General features: G+C 36.2%; 1 protein-coding gene across 1 annotated transcript in view; it reads left to right on the forward strand.

Moving 5' to 3' along the window:
* LOC133569067 (mRNA export factor GLE1-like) overlaps nt 1-20,605 on the forward strand; it is a 70,120-nt gene extending 49,515 nt beyond the window's left edge. Inside the window, exons 18-19 of the mRNA XM_061921203.1 lie at nt 5,774-5,883; nt 20,538-20,605. Of these exons, the coding sequence (XP_061777187.1) occupies nt 5,774-5,883; nt 20,538-20,541 (114 nt within the window). The 3' untranslated portion in view covers nt 20,542-20,605. The remainder of the gene's footprint in view (nt 1-5,773; nt 5,884-20,537) is intronic.
* The last annotated feature ends 862 nt before the right edge of the window (nt 20,606-21,467 follow it).

Here is a 21,467-nt window from a genome sequence, read left to right on the forward strand (position 1 = left end):
ATGATGACATGATGTACACCTGTATGTACTGTATAATGTATGTCATATGATGACATGATGTACTGTATAATGTATGTCAAATGATGGCATGATGTACACCTGTATGTACTGTATAATGTATGTCATATGATGACATGATGTACTGTATAATGTATGTCATATGATGACATGATGTACACCTGTATGTACTGTATAATGTATGTCATGTGATGACATGATGTACTGTATAATGTATGTCATATGATGACATGATGTACTGTATAATGTATGTCATATGATGACATGGTGTACTGTATAAAGTATGTCATATGATGACATGATGTACTGTATAATGTATATCATATGATGACATGATGTACACCTGTATGTACTGTATAATGTATGTCATGTGATGACATGATGTACTGTATAATGTATGTCATGTGATGACATGATGTACTGTATAATGTATATCATGTGATGACATGATGTACTGTATAATGTATGTCATGTGATGACATGATGTACTGTATAATGTATGTCATATGATGACATGATGTACTGTATAATGTATGTCATGTGATGACATGATGTACACCTGTATGTACTGTATAATGTATGTCATATGATGACATGATGTACACCTGTATGTACTGTATAATGTATGTCATATGATGACATGATGTACTGTATAATGTATGTCATATGATGACATGATGTACTGTGTAATGTATGTCATATGATGACATCATGTACACCTGTATGTACTGTATAATGTATGTCATATGATAACATGATGTACACCTGTATGTACGGTATAATGTATGTCATATGATGACATGATGTACTGTATAATGTATGTCAAATGATGGCATGATGTACACCTGTATGTACTGTATAATGTATGTCATATGATGACATGATGTACTGTATAATGTATGTCATATGATGACATGATGTACACCTGTATGTACTGTATAATGTATGTCATATGATGACATGATGTACTGTATAATGTATGTCATATGATGACATGATGTACTGTATAATGTACGTCATATGATGACATGATGTACTGTATAATGTATGTCATATGATGACATGATGTACTGTATAATGTATATCATATGATGACATGATGTACACCTGTATGTACTGTATAATGTATGTCATGTGATGACATGATGTACTGTATAATGTATGTCATGTGATGACATGATGTACTGTATAATGTATGTCATGTGATGACATGATGTACACCTGTATGTACTGTATAATGTATGTCATATGATGACATGATGTACACCTGTATGTACGGTATAATGTATGTCATATGATGACATAATGCACAGTATAATGTACGTCATATGATGACATGATGTACACCTGTATGTACAGTATGATGTATATCATATGATGACATGATGTAGAGTATAATGTATGTCATATGATGACATGATGTACACCTGTATGTACTGTATAATGTATGTCATATGATGACATGATGTACTGTATAATGTATATCATATGATGACATGATGTACTGTATAATGTATGTCATATGATGACAGGATGTACACCTGTATGTACTGTATAATGTATGTCATATGATGACATGATGTACACCTGTATGTACTGTATAATGTATATCATATGATGACATGATGTACTGTATAATGTATGTCATATGATGACATGATGTACTGTATAATGTATGTCATATGATGACAGGATGTACACCTGTATGTACTGTATAATGTATGTCATATGATGACATGATGTACACCTGTATGTACTGTATAATGTATGTCATATGATGACATGATGTACACCTGTATGTACGGTATAATGTATGTCATATGATGACATAATGCACAGTATAATGTACGTCATATGATGACATGATGTACACCTGTATGTACAGTATGATGTATATCATATGATGACATGATGTAGAGTATAATGTACGTCATATGATGACATAATGCACAGTATAATGTACGTCATATGATGACATGATGTACACCTGTATGTACAGTATAATGTATATCATATGATGACTTGATGTAGAGTATAATGTACGTCATATGATGACATGATGTACTGTATAATGTATGTCATATGATGACATGATGTACAGTATAATGTATGTCATGATGACATGATGTACTGTATAATGTACGTCATATGATGACATGATGTACTGTATAATGTATGTCATATGATGACATGATGTACAGTATAATGTATATCATGTGATGACATGATGTACACCTGTATGTACAGTATAATGTATATCATATGATGACATGATGTAGAGTATAATGTACGTCATATGATGACATGATGTACTGTATAATGTATGTCATATGATGACATGATGTACAGTATAATGTATGTCATGATGACATGATGTACTGTATAATGTATGTCATATGATGACATGATGTACAGTATAATGTATATCATGTGATGACATGATGTACACCTGTATGTACAGTATAATGTATATCATATGATGACATGATGTAGAGTATAATGTACGTCATATGATGACATGATGTACTGTATAATGTATGTCATATGATGACATGATGTACAGTATAATGTATATCATGTGATGACATGATGTACACCTGTATGTACAGTATAATGTATATCATATGATGACATGATGTAGAGTATAATGTACGTCATATGATGACATGATGTACAGTATAATGTATGTCATATGATGACATGATGTACAGTATAATGTATGTCATGATGACATGATGTACTGTATAATGTATGTCATATGATGACATGATGTACAGTATAATGTATATCATGTGATGACATGATGTACACCTGTATGTACAGTATAATGTATATCATATGATGACATGATGTAGAGTATAATGTACGTCATATGATGACATGATGTACTGTATAATGTATGTCATATGATGACATGATGTACAGTATAATGTATATCATGTGATGACATGATGTACAGTATAATGTATGTCATATGATGACATGATGTACACCTGTATGTACTGTATAATGTATGTCATGTGATGACATGATGTACACCTGTATGTACTGTATAATGTATGTCATATGATGACATGATGTACTGTATAATGTACGTCATATGATGACATGATGTACTGTATAATGTATGTCATATGATGACATGATGTACACCTGTATGTACTGTATAATGTATGTCATATGATGACATGATGTACTGTATAATGTACGTCATATGATGACATGATGTACTGTATAATGTATGTCATATGATGACATGATGTACTGTATAATGTATGTCATATGATGACATGATGTACACCTGTATGTACTGTATAATGTATGTCATATGATGACATGATGTACTGTATAATGTACGTCATATGATGACATGATGTACTGTATAATGTATGTCATGTGATGACATGATGTACTGTATAATGTACGTCATATGATGACATGATGTACTGTATAATGTATGTCATGTGATGACATGATGTACAGTATAATGATGTTGAGTTGGAGGAAATGAAGAAGTAAATAAATAAAGTTGATGTTTGATTGACACTTAGAAAAGATTTGAGGACTTGTTGATGATTTGTAAATATTCATAAGTCTGTGTTTGTGTAACAGAGTTAAAAATGTACTTTACTAATGTTTTATTATGTCATTGAAGTAATGTGTTTGTGTGAATATTATCTGAAAATACTTCTTTATTTGTGTTGATTGTTACTGTAAGTGACTCCTTCCTGTCATGCACACTGTCTGCCTTCTGTACTTTCTGTAGCTCCTCCCCCTTCTGCCCCACTTCCTGTTTGACACGCTTTCATTGATGGATTGAGACTTGTATTAGTAGATTGCACAGCACAGTACATGTACAGTACATACATGTACAGTACAGCACATGTACAGTACATGCATGTACAGTACAGTACATGCATGTACAGTACAGTACATATTCTGTACAATTGATCACTAAATAAGTTGTTGTGGTGACTTGTGTCCAAATTGGTGTCGTTTTCTAACAAAAACGTTTAATATTTGTAGTTCTTGCTGTATATTGTGTACTTTTTATGTATCCTTAAGATATCAAGTGTTTTTGTGTTGTTTTATCTGCTAGTTGGTGAAATGCCAGCTGTTTGTTGAGTGACACTTTTGGTGCTATTTTGTTTGAAGTGTCCTCTTTCATGTCACATGACCACTACTACTTCCTGTTGCTCTAAAGAAGGTTTTATATGTAATACTGCATGTGTACTACTGCATGTGTACTACTGCATTTGTAATACTGCGTGTGTATTATTGCGTGTGTAATACTGCATGTGTAATACTGCATGTGTACTACTGCATGTGTACTACTGCATGTGTAATACAGCATGTGTAATACTGCATGTGTAATACTGCATGTGTAATACTGCATGTGTAATACTGCATGTGTAATACTGCATGTGTAATACTGCATTTGTAATACTGCGTGTGTATTATTGCGTGTGTAATACTGCATGTGTAATACTGCATGTGTAATACAGCATGTGTAATACTGCATGTGTAATACTGCATGTGTAATACTGCATGTGTAATACTGCATGTGTAATACTGCATGTGTAATACTGCATTTGTAATACTGCGTGTGTATTATTGCGTGTGTAATACTGCATGTGTAATACTGCATGTGTACTACTGCATGTGTAATACTGCATTTGTAATACTGCGTGTGTATTATTGCGTGTGTAATACTGCATGTGTAATACTGCATGTGTAATACTGCATGTGTAATACTGCATGTGTAATACTGCATGTGTAATACTGCATGTGTAATACTGCATGTGTAATACTGCATGTGTAATACTGCATGTGTAATACTGCATTTGTAATACTGCGTGTGTATTATTGCGTGTGTAATACTGCATGTGTACTACTGCATGTGTAATACTGCATGTGTAATACTGCATGTGTAATACTGCATGTGTAATACTGCATGTGTAATACTGCATGTGTAATACTGCATGTGTAATACTGCATGTGTAATACTGCATGTGTAATACTGCATGTGTAATACTGCATGTGTAATACTGCATTTGTAATACTGCGTGTGTATTATTGCGTGTGTAATACTGCATGTGTAATACTGCATGTGTACTACTGCATGTGTAATACTGCATTTGTAATACTGCGTGTGTATTATTGCGTGTGTAATACTGCATGTGTAATACTGCATGTGTACTACTGCATGTGTAATACTGCATTTGTAATACTGCGTGTGTATTATTGCGTGTGTAATACTGCATGTGTACTACTGCATGTGTAATACTGCATGTGTAATACTGCATGTGTAATACTGCATGTGTAATACTGCATGTGTAATACTGCATGTGTAATACTGCATGTGTAATACTGCATGTGTAATACTGCATGTGTAATACTGCATGTGTAATACTGCGTGTGTATTATTGCGTGTGTAATACTGCATGTGTAATACTGCATGTGTACTACTGCATGTGTAATACTGCATTTGTAATACTGCGTGTGTATTATTGCGTGTGTAATACTGCATGTGTAATACTGCATGTGTACTACTGCATGTGTAATACTGCATTTGTATTATTGCGTGTGTATTATTGCATGTGTACTACTGCATGTGTATTATTGCGTGTGTAATACTGCATGTGTAATACTGCATGTGTACTACTGCATGTGTAATACTGCATGTGTAATACTGCATGTGTAATACTGCATGTGTAATACTGCATGTGTAATGTTGTTTTTACTTTATTTTCAGAATAAAAGCTCTTGTCAAGAAGTCCATTGTGTGATGGCCGCCTACAAAGTCCAGACCAGGTCCAGACCAGGTCCACTAGAGGCCAGCTTCAGCTCGGTGGAGATTGTGGTGTAAGTGTTGGTGTTTATTGGAATTATTGATGACTAATGTTGGTTTTGGAGACTTTTTGGGAAGGAAGTGTTGAGGGTTTGACTTTTACAAACAATGTTGTGTTAGATGGAAGTTTGACAAGAGTTTAACCTTGTTGACTTAACCATGTCGCGGGCTGCTGGTTCTGGTCATCAAGTATTGCTAGTATTATTCTGTTTGACCATAGCTAGTGTTTGTGGTCAAGCTTTATTTTGAATACACTTACAAGTGAATGAAGGGCATACTTAGTCAACAGGCATGCATGTTACATTATGGGTTGCTGCATAAACAACTGTCATAAACATGTGCCATATAGTGAGACCACACTAAACAACACTGTCATAAACATGTGCCATATAGTGAGACCACACTAAACAACACTGTCATAAACATGTGCCATATAGTGAGACCACACTTAACAACACTGTCATAAACATGTGCCATATAGTGAGACCACACTAAACAACACTGTCATAAACATGTGCCATATAGTGAGACCACACTTAACAACACTGTCGTAAACATGTGCCATATAGTGAGACCACACTAAACAACACTGTCATAAACATGTGCCATATAGTGAGACCACACTAAACAACACTGTCATAAACATGTGCCATATAGTGAGACCACACTAAACAACACTGTCATAAACATGTGCCACATAGTGAGACCACACTAAACAACACTGTCATAAACATGTGCCATATAGTGAGACCACACTAAACAACACTGTCATAAACATGTGCCATATAGTGAGACCACGCTAAACAACACTGTCATAAACATGTGCCATATAGTGAGACCACGCTAAACAACACTGTCATAAACATGTGCCATATAGTGAGACCACGCTAAACAACACTGTCATAAACATGTGCCATATAGTGAGACCACGCTAAACAACACTGTCATAAATATGTGCCATATAGTGAGACCACGCTAAACAACACTGTCATAAACATGTGCCATATAGTGAAACCACACTAAACAACACTGTCATAAACATGTGCCATATAGTGAGACCACACTAAACAACACTGTCATAAACATGTGCCATATAGTGAGACCACACTAAACAACACTGTCATAAACATGTGCCATATAGTGACACCACACTAAACAACACTGTCATAAACATGTGCCATATAGTGAAACCACACTAAACAACACTGTCATAAACATGTGCCATATAGTGAAACCACACTAAACACGGTCATAAACATGTGCCATATAGTGAAACCACACTAAACAACACTGTCATAAACATGTGCCATATAGTGAGACCACACTAAACAACACTGTCATAAACATGTGCCATATAGTGACACCACACTAAACAACACTGTCATAAACATGTGCCATATAGTGAGACCACACTAAACAACACTGTCATAAACATGTGCCATATAGTGAGACCACACTAAACAACACTGTCATAAACATGTGCCATATAGTGAGACCACACTAAACAACACTGTCATAAACATGTGCCATATAGTGAGACCACACTAAACAACACTGTCATAAACATGTGCCATATAGTGAGACCACACTAAACAACACTGTCATAAACATGTGCCATATAGTGAGACCACACTAAACAACACTGTCATAAACATGTGCCATATAGTGAGACCACACTAAACAACACTGTCATAAACATGTGCCGCATAGTGAGACCACACTAAACAACACTGTCATAAACATGTGCCATATAGTGAGACCACACTAAACAACACTGTCATAAACATGTGCCATATAGTGAGACCACACTAAACAACACTGTCATAAACATGTGCCATATAGTGAGACCACACTAAACAACACTGTCATAAACATGTGCCATATAGTGAGACCACACTAAACGACGATGACAAACACATTTCGGGGGACTATGTTCACCGCAACACAACATAAACACAACCCAACAAATTCCCAGAATTCCCTGCATCACCAACTCTTCCGGGACGCTACAATAATAATAAATAATACATTTCATGGTAAATAATCAGACTTTTTACTAGATTGTTTTTGTGTGTGTGGATGGAATGCATGCAAATATTCACATCGTTAATTACTTACGTCAAATGAAGCTGGAAATGTAAATTGTCCAAAGTGATACTGAAATGTTGTTTGTCTTTTTGCCAGCAGAGGGAGACATTTCCCTTCCAGTGTAATACTCTCTTTTAACTTAGTCTATTTTAACTTAGTCTATTTTAACTTTCCATCCATCCATTTTAACTTAGGATCCATATTTGTTCTTGCAAGGAAGCCATGAAGTAACATGTAACCACATGCAACATCAGGAAGTATGGGGATATACATAGTACTGCATTATGTTAGTATTATATTTACATAGTACTGCATTATGTTAGTATTATATCTACATAGTACTGCATTATGTTAGTATTATATTTACATAGTACTGCATTATGTTAGTATTATATCTACATAGTACTGCATTATGTTAGTATTATATCTACATAGTACTGCATTATGTTAGTATTATATTTACATAGTACTGCATTATGTTAGTATTATATTTACATAGTACTGCATTATGTTAGTATTATATCTACATAGTACTGCATTATGTTAGTATTATATCTACATAGTACTGCATTATGTTAGTATTATATCTACATAGTACTGCATTATGTTAGTATTATATCTACATAGTACTGCATTATGTTAGTATTTTATCTACATAGTACTGCATTATGTTAGTATTATATCTACATAGTACTGCATTATGTTAGTATTATATCTGCATAGTACTGCATTATGTTAGTATTTTATCTACATAGTACTGCATTATGTTAGTATTATATCTACATAGTACTGCATTATGTTAGTATTATATCTACATAGTACTGCATTATGTTAGTATTATATCTACATAGTACTGCATTATGTTAGTATTTTATCTACATAGTACTGCATTATGTTAGTATTATACCTACATAGTACTGCATTATGTTAGTATTTTATCTACATAGTACTGCATTATGTTAGTGTTTTACCTACATAGTACTGCATTATGTTAGTATTTTATCTGCATAGTACTGCATTATGTTAGTATTTTATCTACATAGTACTGCATTATGTTAGTATTATATCTACATAGTACTGCATTATGTTAGTATTATATCTACATAGTACTGCATTATGTTAGTATTATATCTACATAGTACTGCATTATGTTAGTATTATATCTACATAGTACTGCATTATGTTAGTGTTTTATCTACATAGTACTGCGTAATGTTAGTATTTTATGTACATAGTACTGCATTATGTTAGTATTATATCTACATAGTACTGCATTATGTTAGTATTATATCTACATAGTACTGCATTATGTTAGTATTTTATCTACATAGTACTGCATTATGTTAGTATTATATCTACATAGTACTGCATTATGTTAGTATTATACCTACATAGTACTGCATTATGTTAGTATTATACCTACATAGTACTGCATTATGTTAGTATTATATCTACATAGTACTGCATTATGTTAGTATTTTATCTACCTAGTACTGCATTATGTTAGTATTATATCTACATAGTACTGCATTATGTTAGTATTATATCTACATAGTACTGCATTATGTTAGTATTATATCTACATAGTACTGCATTATGTTAGTATTATATCTACATAGTACTGCATTATGTTAGTATTTTATCTACATAGTACTGCATTATGTTAGTATTATATCTACATAGTACTGCATTATGTTAGTATTATATCTACATAGTACTGCATTATGTTAGTATTATATCTACATAGTACTGCATTATGTTAGTATTATATCTACATAGTACTGCATTATGTTAGTATTATATCTACATAGTACTGCATTATGTTAGTATTATATCTACATAGTACTGCATTATGTTAGTATTATATCTACATAGTACTGCATTATGTGTGAGGCAAAGAGTAGATGGGCACAGGTCTGAGTGGGTGAGGTTGCCATGGCAACAAGACATCGTCTGTGCATGGCTGGCAGCCAAAAGAGCAGCAGGACATGAAAGAGCATTTTTAAAAAAAACAGCTGACACCTTTTAACAAAGAACAATTCATGGATGACTTCTGTACAGGAGGAAGTAGAGAGAGAGAGTGTGTTAGAGAGAGTGAGAGAGTGTATGTGTGTTAGAGAGAGAGAGAGAGTGTGTGTGTGTTAGAGAGAGAGAGAGTGTGTTAGAGAGAGTGAGAGAGTGTATGTGTGTTAGAGAGAGAGAGAGAGTGTGTGTGTGTTAGAGAGAGAGAGAGTGTGTTAGAGAGAGTGAGAGAGTGTATGTGTGTTAGAGAGAGTGAGAGAGTGTATGTGTGTTAGAGAGAGAGAGAGAGTGTGTGTGTGTTAGAGAGAGAGAGAGTGTGTGTGTTAGAGAGAGAGAGAAAACGAGAGTGTGTTAAAGAGAGAGAGTGAGTGTGTTAGAGAGAGAGAGAGTTAGTGGGTGTTGTATGTCCTGAAATGTTGCAGAGTGATGTTGGTGACTCTCATGTTGGATGTTGTCCTGCTCCTCTCTACACACTCTTAAGGTAGGTACACTATCACTACTACCACACACTACTTACTGTGTTCTATGTACTACACACTACTTACTGTGTTCTATGTACTACACACTACTTACTGTGTTCTATGTACTACACACTACTTACTGTGTTCTATGTACTACACAATACTTACTGTGTTCTATGTACTACACACTACTTACTGTGTTCTATGTACTACACAATACTTACTGTGTTCTATGTACTACACACTACTTACTGTATTCTATGTACTACACAATACTTACTGTATTCTATGTACTACACACTACTTACTGTATTCTATGTACTACACACTACTTACTGTGTTCTATGTACTACACACTACTTACTGTATTCTATGTACTACACACTACTTACTGTATTCTATGTACTACACACTACTTACTGTATTCTATGTACTACACACTACTTACTGTGTTCTATGTACTACACACTACTTACTGTATTCTATGTACTACACACTACTTACTGTATTCTAGGTACTACACACTACTTACTGTATTCTATGTACTACACACTACTTACTGTATTCTATGTACTACACACTACTTACTGTGTTCTATGTACTACACACTACTTACTGTGTTCTATGTACTACACACTACTTACTGTATTCTATGTACTACACACTACTTACTGTATTCTATGTACTACACACTACTTACTGTGTTCTATGTACTACACACTACTTACTGTGTTCTATGTACCACACAATACTTACTGTATTCTATGTACTACACAATACTTACTGTATTCTATGTACTACACACTACTTACTGTATTCTATGTACTACACACTACTTACTGTATTCTATGTACTACACACTACTTACTGTATTCTATGTACTACACACTACTTACTGTATTCTATGTACTACACACTACTTACTGTGTTCTATGTACTACACACTACTTACTGTGTTCTATGTACCACACAATACTTACTGTATTCTATGTACTACACAATACTTACTGTATTCTATGTACTACACACTACTTACTGTATTCTATGTACTACACACTACTTACTGTATTCTATGTACTACACACTACTTACTGTATTCTATGTACTACACACTACTTACTGTATTCTATGTACTACACACTACTTACTGTGTTCTATGTACTACACACTACTTACTGTGTTCTATGTACTACACACTACTTACTGTATTCTATGTACTACACACTACTTACTGTGTTCTATGTACTACACACTACTTACTGTATTCTATGTACTACACACTACTTACTGTATTCTAGGTACTACACACTACTTGCTGTATTCTATGTACTACACACTACTTACTGTATTCTATGTACTACACACTACTTACTGTATTCTATGTACTACACACTACTTACTGTATTCTATGTACTACACACTACTTACTGTATTCTATGTACTACACACTACTTACTGTATTCTATGTACTACACACTACTTACTGTGTTCTATGTACTACACACTACTTACTGTATTCTATGTACTACACACTACTTACTGTATTCTAGGTACTACACACTACTTACTGTATTCTATGTACTACACACTACTTACTGTATTCTATGTACTACACACTACTTACTGTATTCTATGTACTACACACTACTTACTGTATTCTATGTACTACACACTACTTACTGTGTTCTATGTACTACACACTACTTACTGTATTCTATGTACTACACATTACTTACTGTATTCTATGTACTACACACTACTTACTGTATTCTATGTACTACACACTACTTACTGTGTTCTATGTACTACACACTACTTACTGTATTCTATGTACTACACACTACTTACTGTATTCTATGTACTACACACTACTTACTGTATTCTATGTACTGCACACTACTTACTGTATTCTATGTACTACACACTACTTACTGTATTCTATGTACTACACACTACTTACTGTATTCTATGTACTACACACTACTTACTGTATTCTATGTACTACACACTACTTACTGTATTCTATGTACTACACACTACTTACTGTATTCTATGTACTACACACTACTTACTGTATTATATGTACTGCACACTACTTACTGTATTCTATGTACTACACACTACTTACTATTGTATGTACCACACAATACTTACTGTATGTACTACACACTACTTACTGTATTTAATGCTACATTCACACAGCTTTTGCCACCTAGGCCTTCAGTGATGTCCTACCTAGTCCCACTTCACCTGTCCAAATACTGTACAGTATGTCCCCATCTAGATACTGTACATCAACACTGTCCAAAATACTGTAAAGTACAGTATGTCCCCACATGGACAGGACTGTAGATACTTTACATAAACACGACTGCATATTGAAACACATCAACACTGTACAAACTACTGTAAAGTACAGTATGTCCCCACATGGACAGGACTGTAGATACTTTACATAAACATGACTGCATATTGAAACACAACACTGTACAAACTACTGTAAAGTACAGTATGTCCCCACATGGACAGGACTGTAGATACTTTACATAAACACTACTGGACATTGAAACACATCAACACTGTACAAACTACTGTAAAGTACAGTATGTCCCCACATGGACAGGATTGTAGATACTTTACATAAACACGACTGCATATTGAAACACATCAACACTGTACAAAATACTGTAAAGTACAGTATGTCCCCACATGGACAGGACTGTAGATACTGTACATCAACACGACTGTGTATTGAAACACATCAACACTGTACAAAATACTGTAAAGTACAGTATGTCCCCACATGGACAGGACTGTAGATACTGTACATCAACACGACTGCGTATTGAAACACATCAACACTGTACAAAATACTGTAAAGTACAGTATGTCCCCACATGGACAGGACTGTAGATACTTTACATAAACACGACTGCATATTGAAACACATCAACACTGTACAAAATACTGTAAAGTACAGTATGTCCCCACATGGACAGGACTGTAGATACTTTACATAAACACGACTGCGTATTGAAACACATCAACACTGTACAAAATACTGTAAACTGTGACTCCTGGTGTTGGCTGACATGATTAAAGTGAAGTTAAAGTGAAGTCAGAGTTAATGGTGTCACAAGATGTAGTTTCTCTTGAAACATCCATCATGGAAGTATTTATCTTAAACCTAGTCAACCTTCTCTGAGTACAGGTGAGTTGTCTGTGGCCTTCTACAACTTGTATGGCTCTAGTGCCACTTCCTGTTTTGGCAACTTGTGATTGGATACTCACTTGGGACTCCCAAGGAAGTATCCAATCACAGTAGAGGTAAATGTCACGTGGGGGTGAGGCCAGCTCGAAGGCCTTACTCACAACAAGTGGTGATCTATGGCAATGGTCTATCAACTGTATGTGGCCCTTCACTTACATGGTTGATGCTCAAGGCAGATTAGATACAGCATGGCAACATAAACCAGCTGAATTCTGATTGGATGCAAACTATATGAACTAAAAACAACAGCATGTACATTGTGATGGAAAGTATAAGATAATAATAATAATAATAATAATAATAATAATACAGACAGGACATGTGTTATTGGAAGAAAGTACATTTGGAACTCACCTTTTTAGGCCACTTGTGAGCAGGTAATCCACCAGAGATCAGATTAAGCAAGATTACAAACCAGGAAGTGTTGTGGTCATGTGACCCGGACTGTCTGAGATCATGGAGGGTAAGCAAGAAGCACCTTTGTCATTTAGACTGTCTGAGATCATGGAGGGTAAGCAAGAAGCACCTTTGTCATTTAGACTGTCTGAGATCATGGAGGGTAAGCAAGAAGCACCTTTGTCATTTAGACTGTCTGAGATCATGGAGGGTAAGCAAGAAGCACCTTTGTCATTTAGACTGTCTGAGATCATGGAGGGTAAGCAAGAAGCACCTTTGTCATTTAGACTGTCTGAGATCATGGAGGGTAAGCAAGAAGCATCTTTGTCATTTAGACTGTCTGAGATCATGGAGGGTAAGCAAGAAGCACCTTTGTCATTTAGACTGTCTGAGATCATGGAGGGTAAGCAAGAAGCACCTTTGTCATTTAGACTGTCTGAGATCATGGAGGGTAAGCAAGAAGCATCTTTGTCATTTAGACTGTCTGAGATCATGGAGGGTAAGCAAGAAGCACCTTTGTCATTTAGACTGTCTGAGATCATGGAGGGTAAGCAAGAAGCACCTTTGTCATTTAGACTGTCTGAGATCATGGAGGGTAAGCAAGAAGCACCTTTGTCATTTAGACTGTCTGAGATCATGGAGGGTAAGCAAGAAGCACCTTTGTCATTTAGACTGTCTGAGATCATGGAGGGTAAGCAAGAAGCACCTTTGTCATTTAGACTGTCTGAGATCATGGAGGGTAAGCAAGAAGCACCTTTGTCATTTAGACTGTCTGAGATCATGGAGGGTAAGCAAGAAGCACCTTTGTCATTTAGACTGTCTGAGATCATGGAGGGTAAGCAAGAAGCACCTTTGTCATTTAGACTGTCTGAGATCATGGAGGGTAAGCAAGAAGCACCTTTGTCATTTAGACTGTCTGAGATCATGGAGGGTAAGCAAGAAGCATCTTTGTCATTTAGACTGTCTGAGATCATGGAGGGTAAGCAAGAAGCACCTTTGTCATTTAGACTGTCTGAGATCATGGAGGGTAAGCAAGAAGCACCTTTGTCATTTAGACTGTCTGAGATCATGGAGGGTAAGCAAGAAGCATCTTTGTCATTTAGACTGTCTGAGATCATGGAGGGTAAGCAAGAAGCACCTTTGTCATTTAGACTGTCTGAGATCATGGAGGGTAAGCAAGAAGCACCTTTGTCATTTAGACTGTCTGAGATCATGGAGGGTAAGCAAGAAGCATCTTTGTCATTTAGACTGTCTGAGATCATGGAGGGTAAGCAAGAAGCACCTTTGTCATTTAGACTGTCTGAGATCATGGAGGGTAAGCAAGAAGGACCTTTGTCATTTAGACTGTCTGAGATCATGGAGGGTAAGCAAGAAGCACCTTTGTCATTTAGACTGTCTGAGATCATGGAGGGTAAGCAAGAAGCACCTTTGTCATTTAGACTGTCTGAGATCATGGAGGGTAAGCAAGAAGCACCTTTGTCATTTAGACTGTCTGAGATCATGGAAGGTAAGCAAGAAGCATCTTTGTCATTTAGACTGTCTGAGATCATGGAGGGTAAGCAAGAAGCACCTTTGTCATTTAGACTGTCTGAGATCATGGAGGGTAAGCAAGAAGCACCTTTGTCATTTAGACTGTCTGATATCATGGAGGGTAAGCAGGAAGCACCTTTGTCATTTAGACTGTCTGAGATCATGGAGGGTAAGCAAGAAGCACCTTTGTCATTTAGACTGTCTGAGATCATGGAGGGTAAGCAAGAAGCACCTTTGTCATTTAGACTGTCTGAGATCATGGAAGGTAAGCAAGAAGCATCTTTGTCATTTAGACTGTCTGAGATCATGGAGGGTAAGCAAGAAGCACCTTTGTCATTTAGACTGTCTGAGATCATGGAGGGTAAGCAAGAAGCACCTTTGTCATTTAGACTGTCTGAGATCCTGGAGGGTAAGCAGGAAGCACCTTTGTCATTTAGACTGTCTGAGATCATGGAGGGTAAGCAAGAAGCACCTTTGTCATTTAGACTGTCTGAGATCATGGAGGGTAAGCAAGAAGCACCTTTGTCATTTAGACTGTCTGAGATCATGGAAGGTAAGCAAGAAGCATCTTTGTCATTTAGACTGTCTGAGATCATGGAGGGTAAGCAAGAAGCACCTTTGTCATTTAGACTGTCTGAGATCATGGAGGGTAAGCAAGAAGCACCTTTGTCATTTAGACTGTCTGATATCATGGAGGGTAAGCAGGAAGCACCTTTGTCATTTAGACTGTCTGAGATCATGGAGGGTAAGCAAGAAGCACCTTTGTCATTTAGACTGTCTGAGATCATGGAGGGTAAGCAAGAAGCACCTTTGTCATTTAGACTGTCTGAGATCATGGAAGGTAAGCAAGAAGCACCTTTGTCATTTAGACTGTCTGAGATCATGGAGGGTAAGCAAGAAGCATCTTTGTCATTTAGACTGTCTGAGATCATGGAGGGTAAGCAAGAAGCATCTTTGTCATTTAGACTGTCTGAGATCATGGAGGGTAAGCAAGAAGCACCTTTGTCATTTAGACTGTCTGAGATCATGGAGGGTAAGCAAGAAGCACCTTTGTCATTTAGACTGTCTGAGATCATGGAGGGTAAGCAAGAAGCACCTTTGTCATTTAGACTGTCTGAGATCATGGAGGGTAAGCAAGAAGCACCTTTGTCATTTAGACTGTCTGAGATCATGGAGGGTAAGCAAGAAGCACCTTTGTCATTTAGACTGTCTGAGATCATGGAGGGTAAGCAAGAAGCACCTTTGTCATTTAGACTGTCTGAGATCATGGAGGGTAAGCAAGAAGCACCTTTGTCATTTAGACTGTCTGAGATCATGGAGGGTAAGCAAGAAGCACCTTTGTCATTTAGACTGTCTGAGATCATGGAGGGTAAGCAAGAAGCACCTTTGTCATTTAGACTGTCTGAGATCATGGAGGGTAAGCAAGAAGCACCTTTGTCATTTAGACTGTCTGAGATCATGGAGGGTAAGCAAGAAGCACCTTTGTCATTTAGACTGTCTGAGATCATGGAGGGTAAGCAAGAAGTGTGTGAGATAGCATTGTGGTCATGTGACCCGGACTGTCTGAGGTCATCTTTGTCATTGTAGACATTTGCGAGGATTATTTTTAGTGCGGAGCAACAAAGTGGAATGTTGTGAACAGGTGGACATGACTTACTGACTTTAACACGCCTACTTCCTGTTTGCTTATACTCCACCTCTGTTTACTTCCTGTTTGCTTCTACTCCACCTCTGTGTACTTCCTGTTTGCTTCTACTCCACCTCTGTGTACTTCCTGTTTGCTTCTACTCCACCTCTGTTTACTTCCTGTTTGCTTCTACTCCACCTCTGTTTACTCCCTGTTTGCTTCTACTCCACCTCTGTGTACTTCCTGTTTGCTTCTACTCCACCTCTGTGTACTTCCTGTTTGCTTCTACTCCACCTCTGTGTACTTCCTGTTTGCTTCTACCCCACCTCTGTTTACTCCCTGTTTGCTTCTACTCCACCTCTGTGTACTTCCTGTTTGCTTCTACTCCACCTCTGTGTACTTCCTGTTTGCTTCTACTCCACCTCTGCGTACTTCCTGTTTGCTTCTACTCCACCTCTGTTTACTTCCTGTTTGCTTCTACTCCACCTCTGTTTACTTCCTGTTTGCTTCTACTCCACCTCTGTTTACTCCCTGTTTGCTTCTACTCCACCTCTGTTTACTTCCTGTTTGCTTCTACTCCACCTCTGTTTACTTCCTGTTTGCTTCTACCCCACCTCTGTGTACTTCCTGTTTGCTTCTACTCCACCTCTGTGTACTTCCTGTTTGCTTCTACCCCACCTCTGTTTACTCCCTGTTTGCTTCTACCCCACCTCTGTTTACTCCCTGTTTGCTTCTACCCCACCTCTGTGTACTTCCTGTTTGCTTCTACTCCACCTCTGTGTACTTCCTGTTTGCTTCTACCCCACCTCTGTTTACTCCCTGTTTGCTTCTACTCCACCTCTGTGTACTTCCTGTTTGCTTCTACTCCACCTCTGTGTACTTCCTGTTTGCTTCTACTCCACCTCTGTGTACTTCCTGTTTGCTTCTACTCCACCTCTGTGTACTTCCTGTTTGCTTCTACTCCACCTCTGTTTACTTCCTGTTGACTTCTACTCCACCTCTGTGTACTTCCTGTTTGCTTCTACTCCACCTCTGTTTACTTCCTGTGTACTTCTACTCCACCTCTGTTTACTTCCTGTGTACTTCTACTCCACCTCTGTTTACTTCCTGTGTACTTCTACTCCACCTCTGTTTACTTCCTGTGTACTTCTACTCCACACAACACTGACCCTTTGTGTACTTCCTGTGCGCCTCCATCAGCTACTGGTGTATTATTTAAAGTAAAAGGTGGATTAAAAGAGCAATTTGTGGTATTTGATACCTCACACCAATTAAGAAGTATGCTAAAGTTTCCTGTGTTATCATGCTAACATTAGCGGGCTACATTTTCATTCAAATTGATCATTTAAATTCAGAATTAAAGGATTTTGATATTTTTCGCCATCCAGCAATTATGCCAACTGTTCCCATTATAACTTAGCATTAGTATGCTAACACTTTATGCTAGCATTTTATCAAATATATTTGTTTAAAACCTAAAAAACTTGGTGCCATATTTATGCTGACCTTTCCTATGGTATCATGCTAACATTAGCATGCTAACATTTCTTATGTTATCATGCTAACTTTAGCATGCCGATGTTTCATGCTGCATTTTCCTCAATTTTGATCATGTAAACTATATTTTTCGCCATCTAGAATTTCAGCAAATTTCTTTTGTTTAAACTTAGAAGTAACTACTTTTGATTCTTGGCGTCATTTTAGAAGTAGGCTTACTTTTTGTATGTTATCATGCTAACATTAGCATGCTTAGCATTTGAGCTATTATTGAGTATTCAAACCTAGAAATGAAAGGATTTGTTTGAAGGTGAAAGGACAGGTGACAAGAATAGACAACAAATGGGAGAGAAATGTTTGCCCTAATTGTGTCAACCTAATCAATGAAATAGTCAATGAATGTTCCAGAGTGCAGCTTCCAGGCACGTGGATAGTAATTGCAGCCTTGAATAGTTCAATAACTCATAAAAACATTGATGTGGATTCACTATTGTTGTCTTGCTTCAGGGAACGTCACAAATGATTTGAAGCAAGCTCTTGTGGAAGCAAACTAGATCCTTCTATTTGATCACATTCTACACCCGTTTTGTCTTCCATCTTCCAAGCATGCTAACTGCTCCCAATGTGTGCTGCTCCATATTTAGCAAATGTTATCATTTTTAATCATTCCTTAAAGCAGTGGTTCTCAACCTTTTTTCAGTGATGGACCCCCTGGCAACATGTTTTTAATTCAAGTACCCCCTAATCACAGCAAAGCATTTTTGGTTGAAGAAAAGAGATAAAGAAGTAAAATACAGCACTATGTCATCACTTTATGATTCATTAAATTGTATAACATTGCAAAATATTGCTCATTTCTAGTGGTCTTTCTTCAACTATTTGGACAAAAATATATAAAAATAACTAAAAACTGGTTGAAAAATACACAAGTGATTCAATTTTAAATGCAGTTTTCTCCACATAGAAGTAATCATCAACTTTGGGGATTGTAATAGAGATCCATCTGGATTCATCAACTTACTTATAAATGTTTCTTCACATAAAAATAAATCTTTAACATCAATAAATATATTTATAAAGGATTTTTGAATTGTTGCTATTTTCAGAATATTTAAAAAAAATCTCACGTACCCCTTGGCATACCTTCAAGTACCCCCAGGGGTACATGTACCCCCTTTTGAGAACCACTGCCTTAAACCTAAAAATAATGGAATTTGATACTTGATGCCAATTAAGAAGTATGATATATATATATATATATATATATATATATATTTATATATAATATATTATCCATTATACAGTGCTCAATACCGGAGTAGAGTGGAATATATGTTGGGTCAGGAAAAAACACAGAGTCTATATCATCCCCACAAGCCTGTTTCACAGGTTTCCCTGCTCGTCAGGGCATTTTAAATCTGTTATAATTTTTTTTTTTTACATTTATTTAATACACACGTGTGTGTGTGTGTGTGTATGTATGTATATATATATATATATATATATATATATATATGTATATATATATACATATATATATATATGTATATATATATATATATATATATGTATGTATATATATGTATATGTATGTAGGTGTGGGAAAAATCACAAGACTACTTCATCTCTACAGAACTGTTTCATGAGGAGATTTTTCCTGATGATTGAGGGAACCCCTCATGTACATATATATATATATATATATATATAAAATGTGTATAGTAAACCTGCATGTCTGCCTTTGAAGATCATGATTGTGACTGAAATGTCTTGCAGGTAAATAGTTTTGAAAAGCAAGATGGAGGAAGCTGACCTGCTGAAAGAACGTCTGCAGGCCATCACGGTGAACTTCTACTTCCTATAGGAACTTTCTTTCTACACAACATATATATATATATATATGTATATATATATATATATATATACACATCCATCCATCCATATACATCCATACATGTACATAACTAGTATTTGAATAGATGTATGATTCATGTTTCCGAGGTGACGACTCTGATTAAAAAAGTAATCAGAGCAGGCGGGAGGATGAACGGACAAGTGGGCGTGTGCTTCTGTTGATGGATGGATGGATGGATGTTCTTTGAATTGACGGACATGTGGATGGATTAAAATAAATGATGGATGGATGGATGGATGGGTCGGGTGATGAATGGATGGATGGATGGATGGATGTCTTTGGATGGACGGGCGGACATGTGCGTGGTTTGGAAGACATGATGGATGCACTGACGGGTGAATCAATAGATTGATGGATGGATGGATGGGTGGATGTAAAGGATAACACTAAATACATCCAAATATAGTATAATTACGCAATGTTATACAGTCACTACAAGTTAAATCCAAACATAGTCTAATTACTAAATGTCATACAGTCAGTAGTTTTTAAACAAGTTAGATCCAAACATAGTCTAATTACTCAATGTTGAACAGTCACTACAAGGTAAGTCCAAACATAGTCTAATTACTTAATGTTGAACAGTCACTACAAGGTAAGTCCAAACATAGTCTAATTACTTAATGTTATACAGTCACTACAAGGTAAGTCCAAACATAGTCTAATTACTTAATGTCATACAGTCAGTAGTTTTTAAACAAGTTAGATCCAAACATAGTCTAATTACTTAATGTTGAACAGTCACTACAAGGTAAGTCCAAACATAGTCTAATTACTTAATGTTGAACAGT

Source organism: Nerophis ophidion, linkage group LG15 (genome assembly GCF_033978795.1).
Source record: "Nerophis ophidion isolate RoL-2023_Sa linkage group LG15, RoL_Noph_v1.0, whole genome shotgun sequence".
Lineage (NCBI taxonomy): Eukaryota > Metazoa > Chordata > Actinopteri > Syngnathiformes > Syngnathidae > Nerophis > Nerophis ophidion.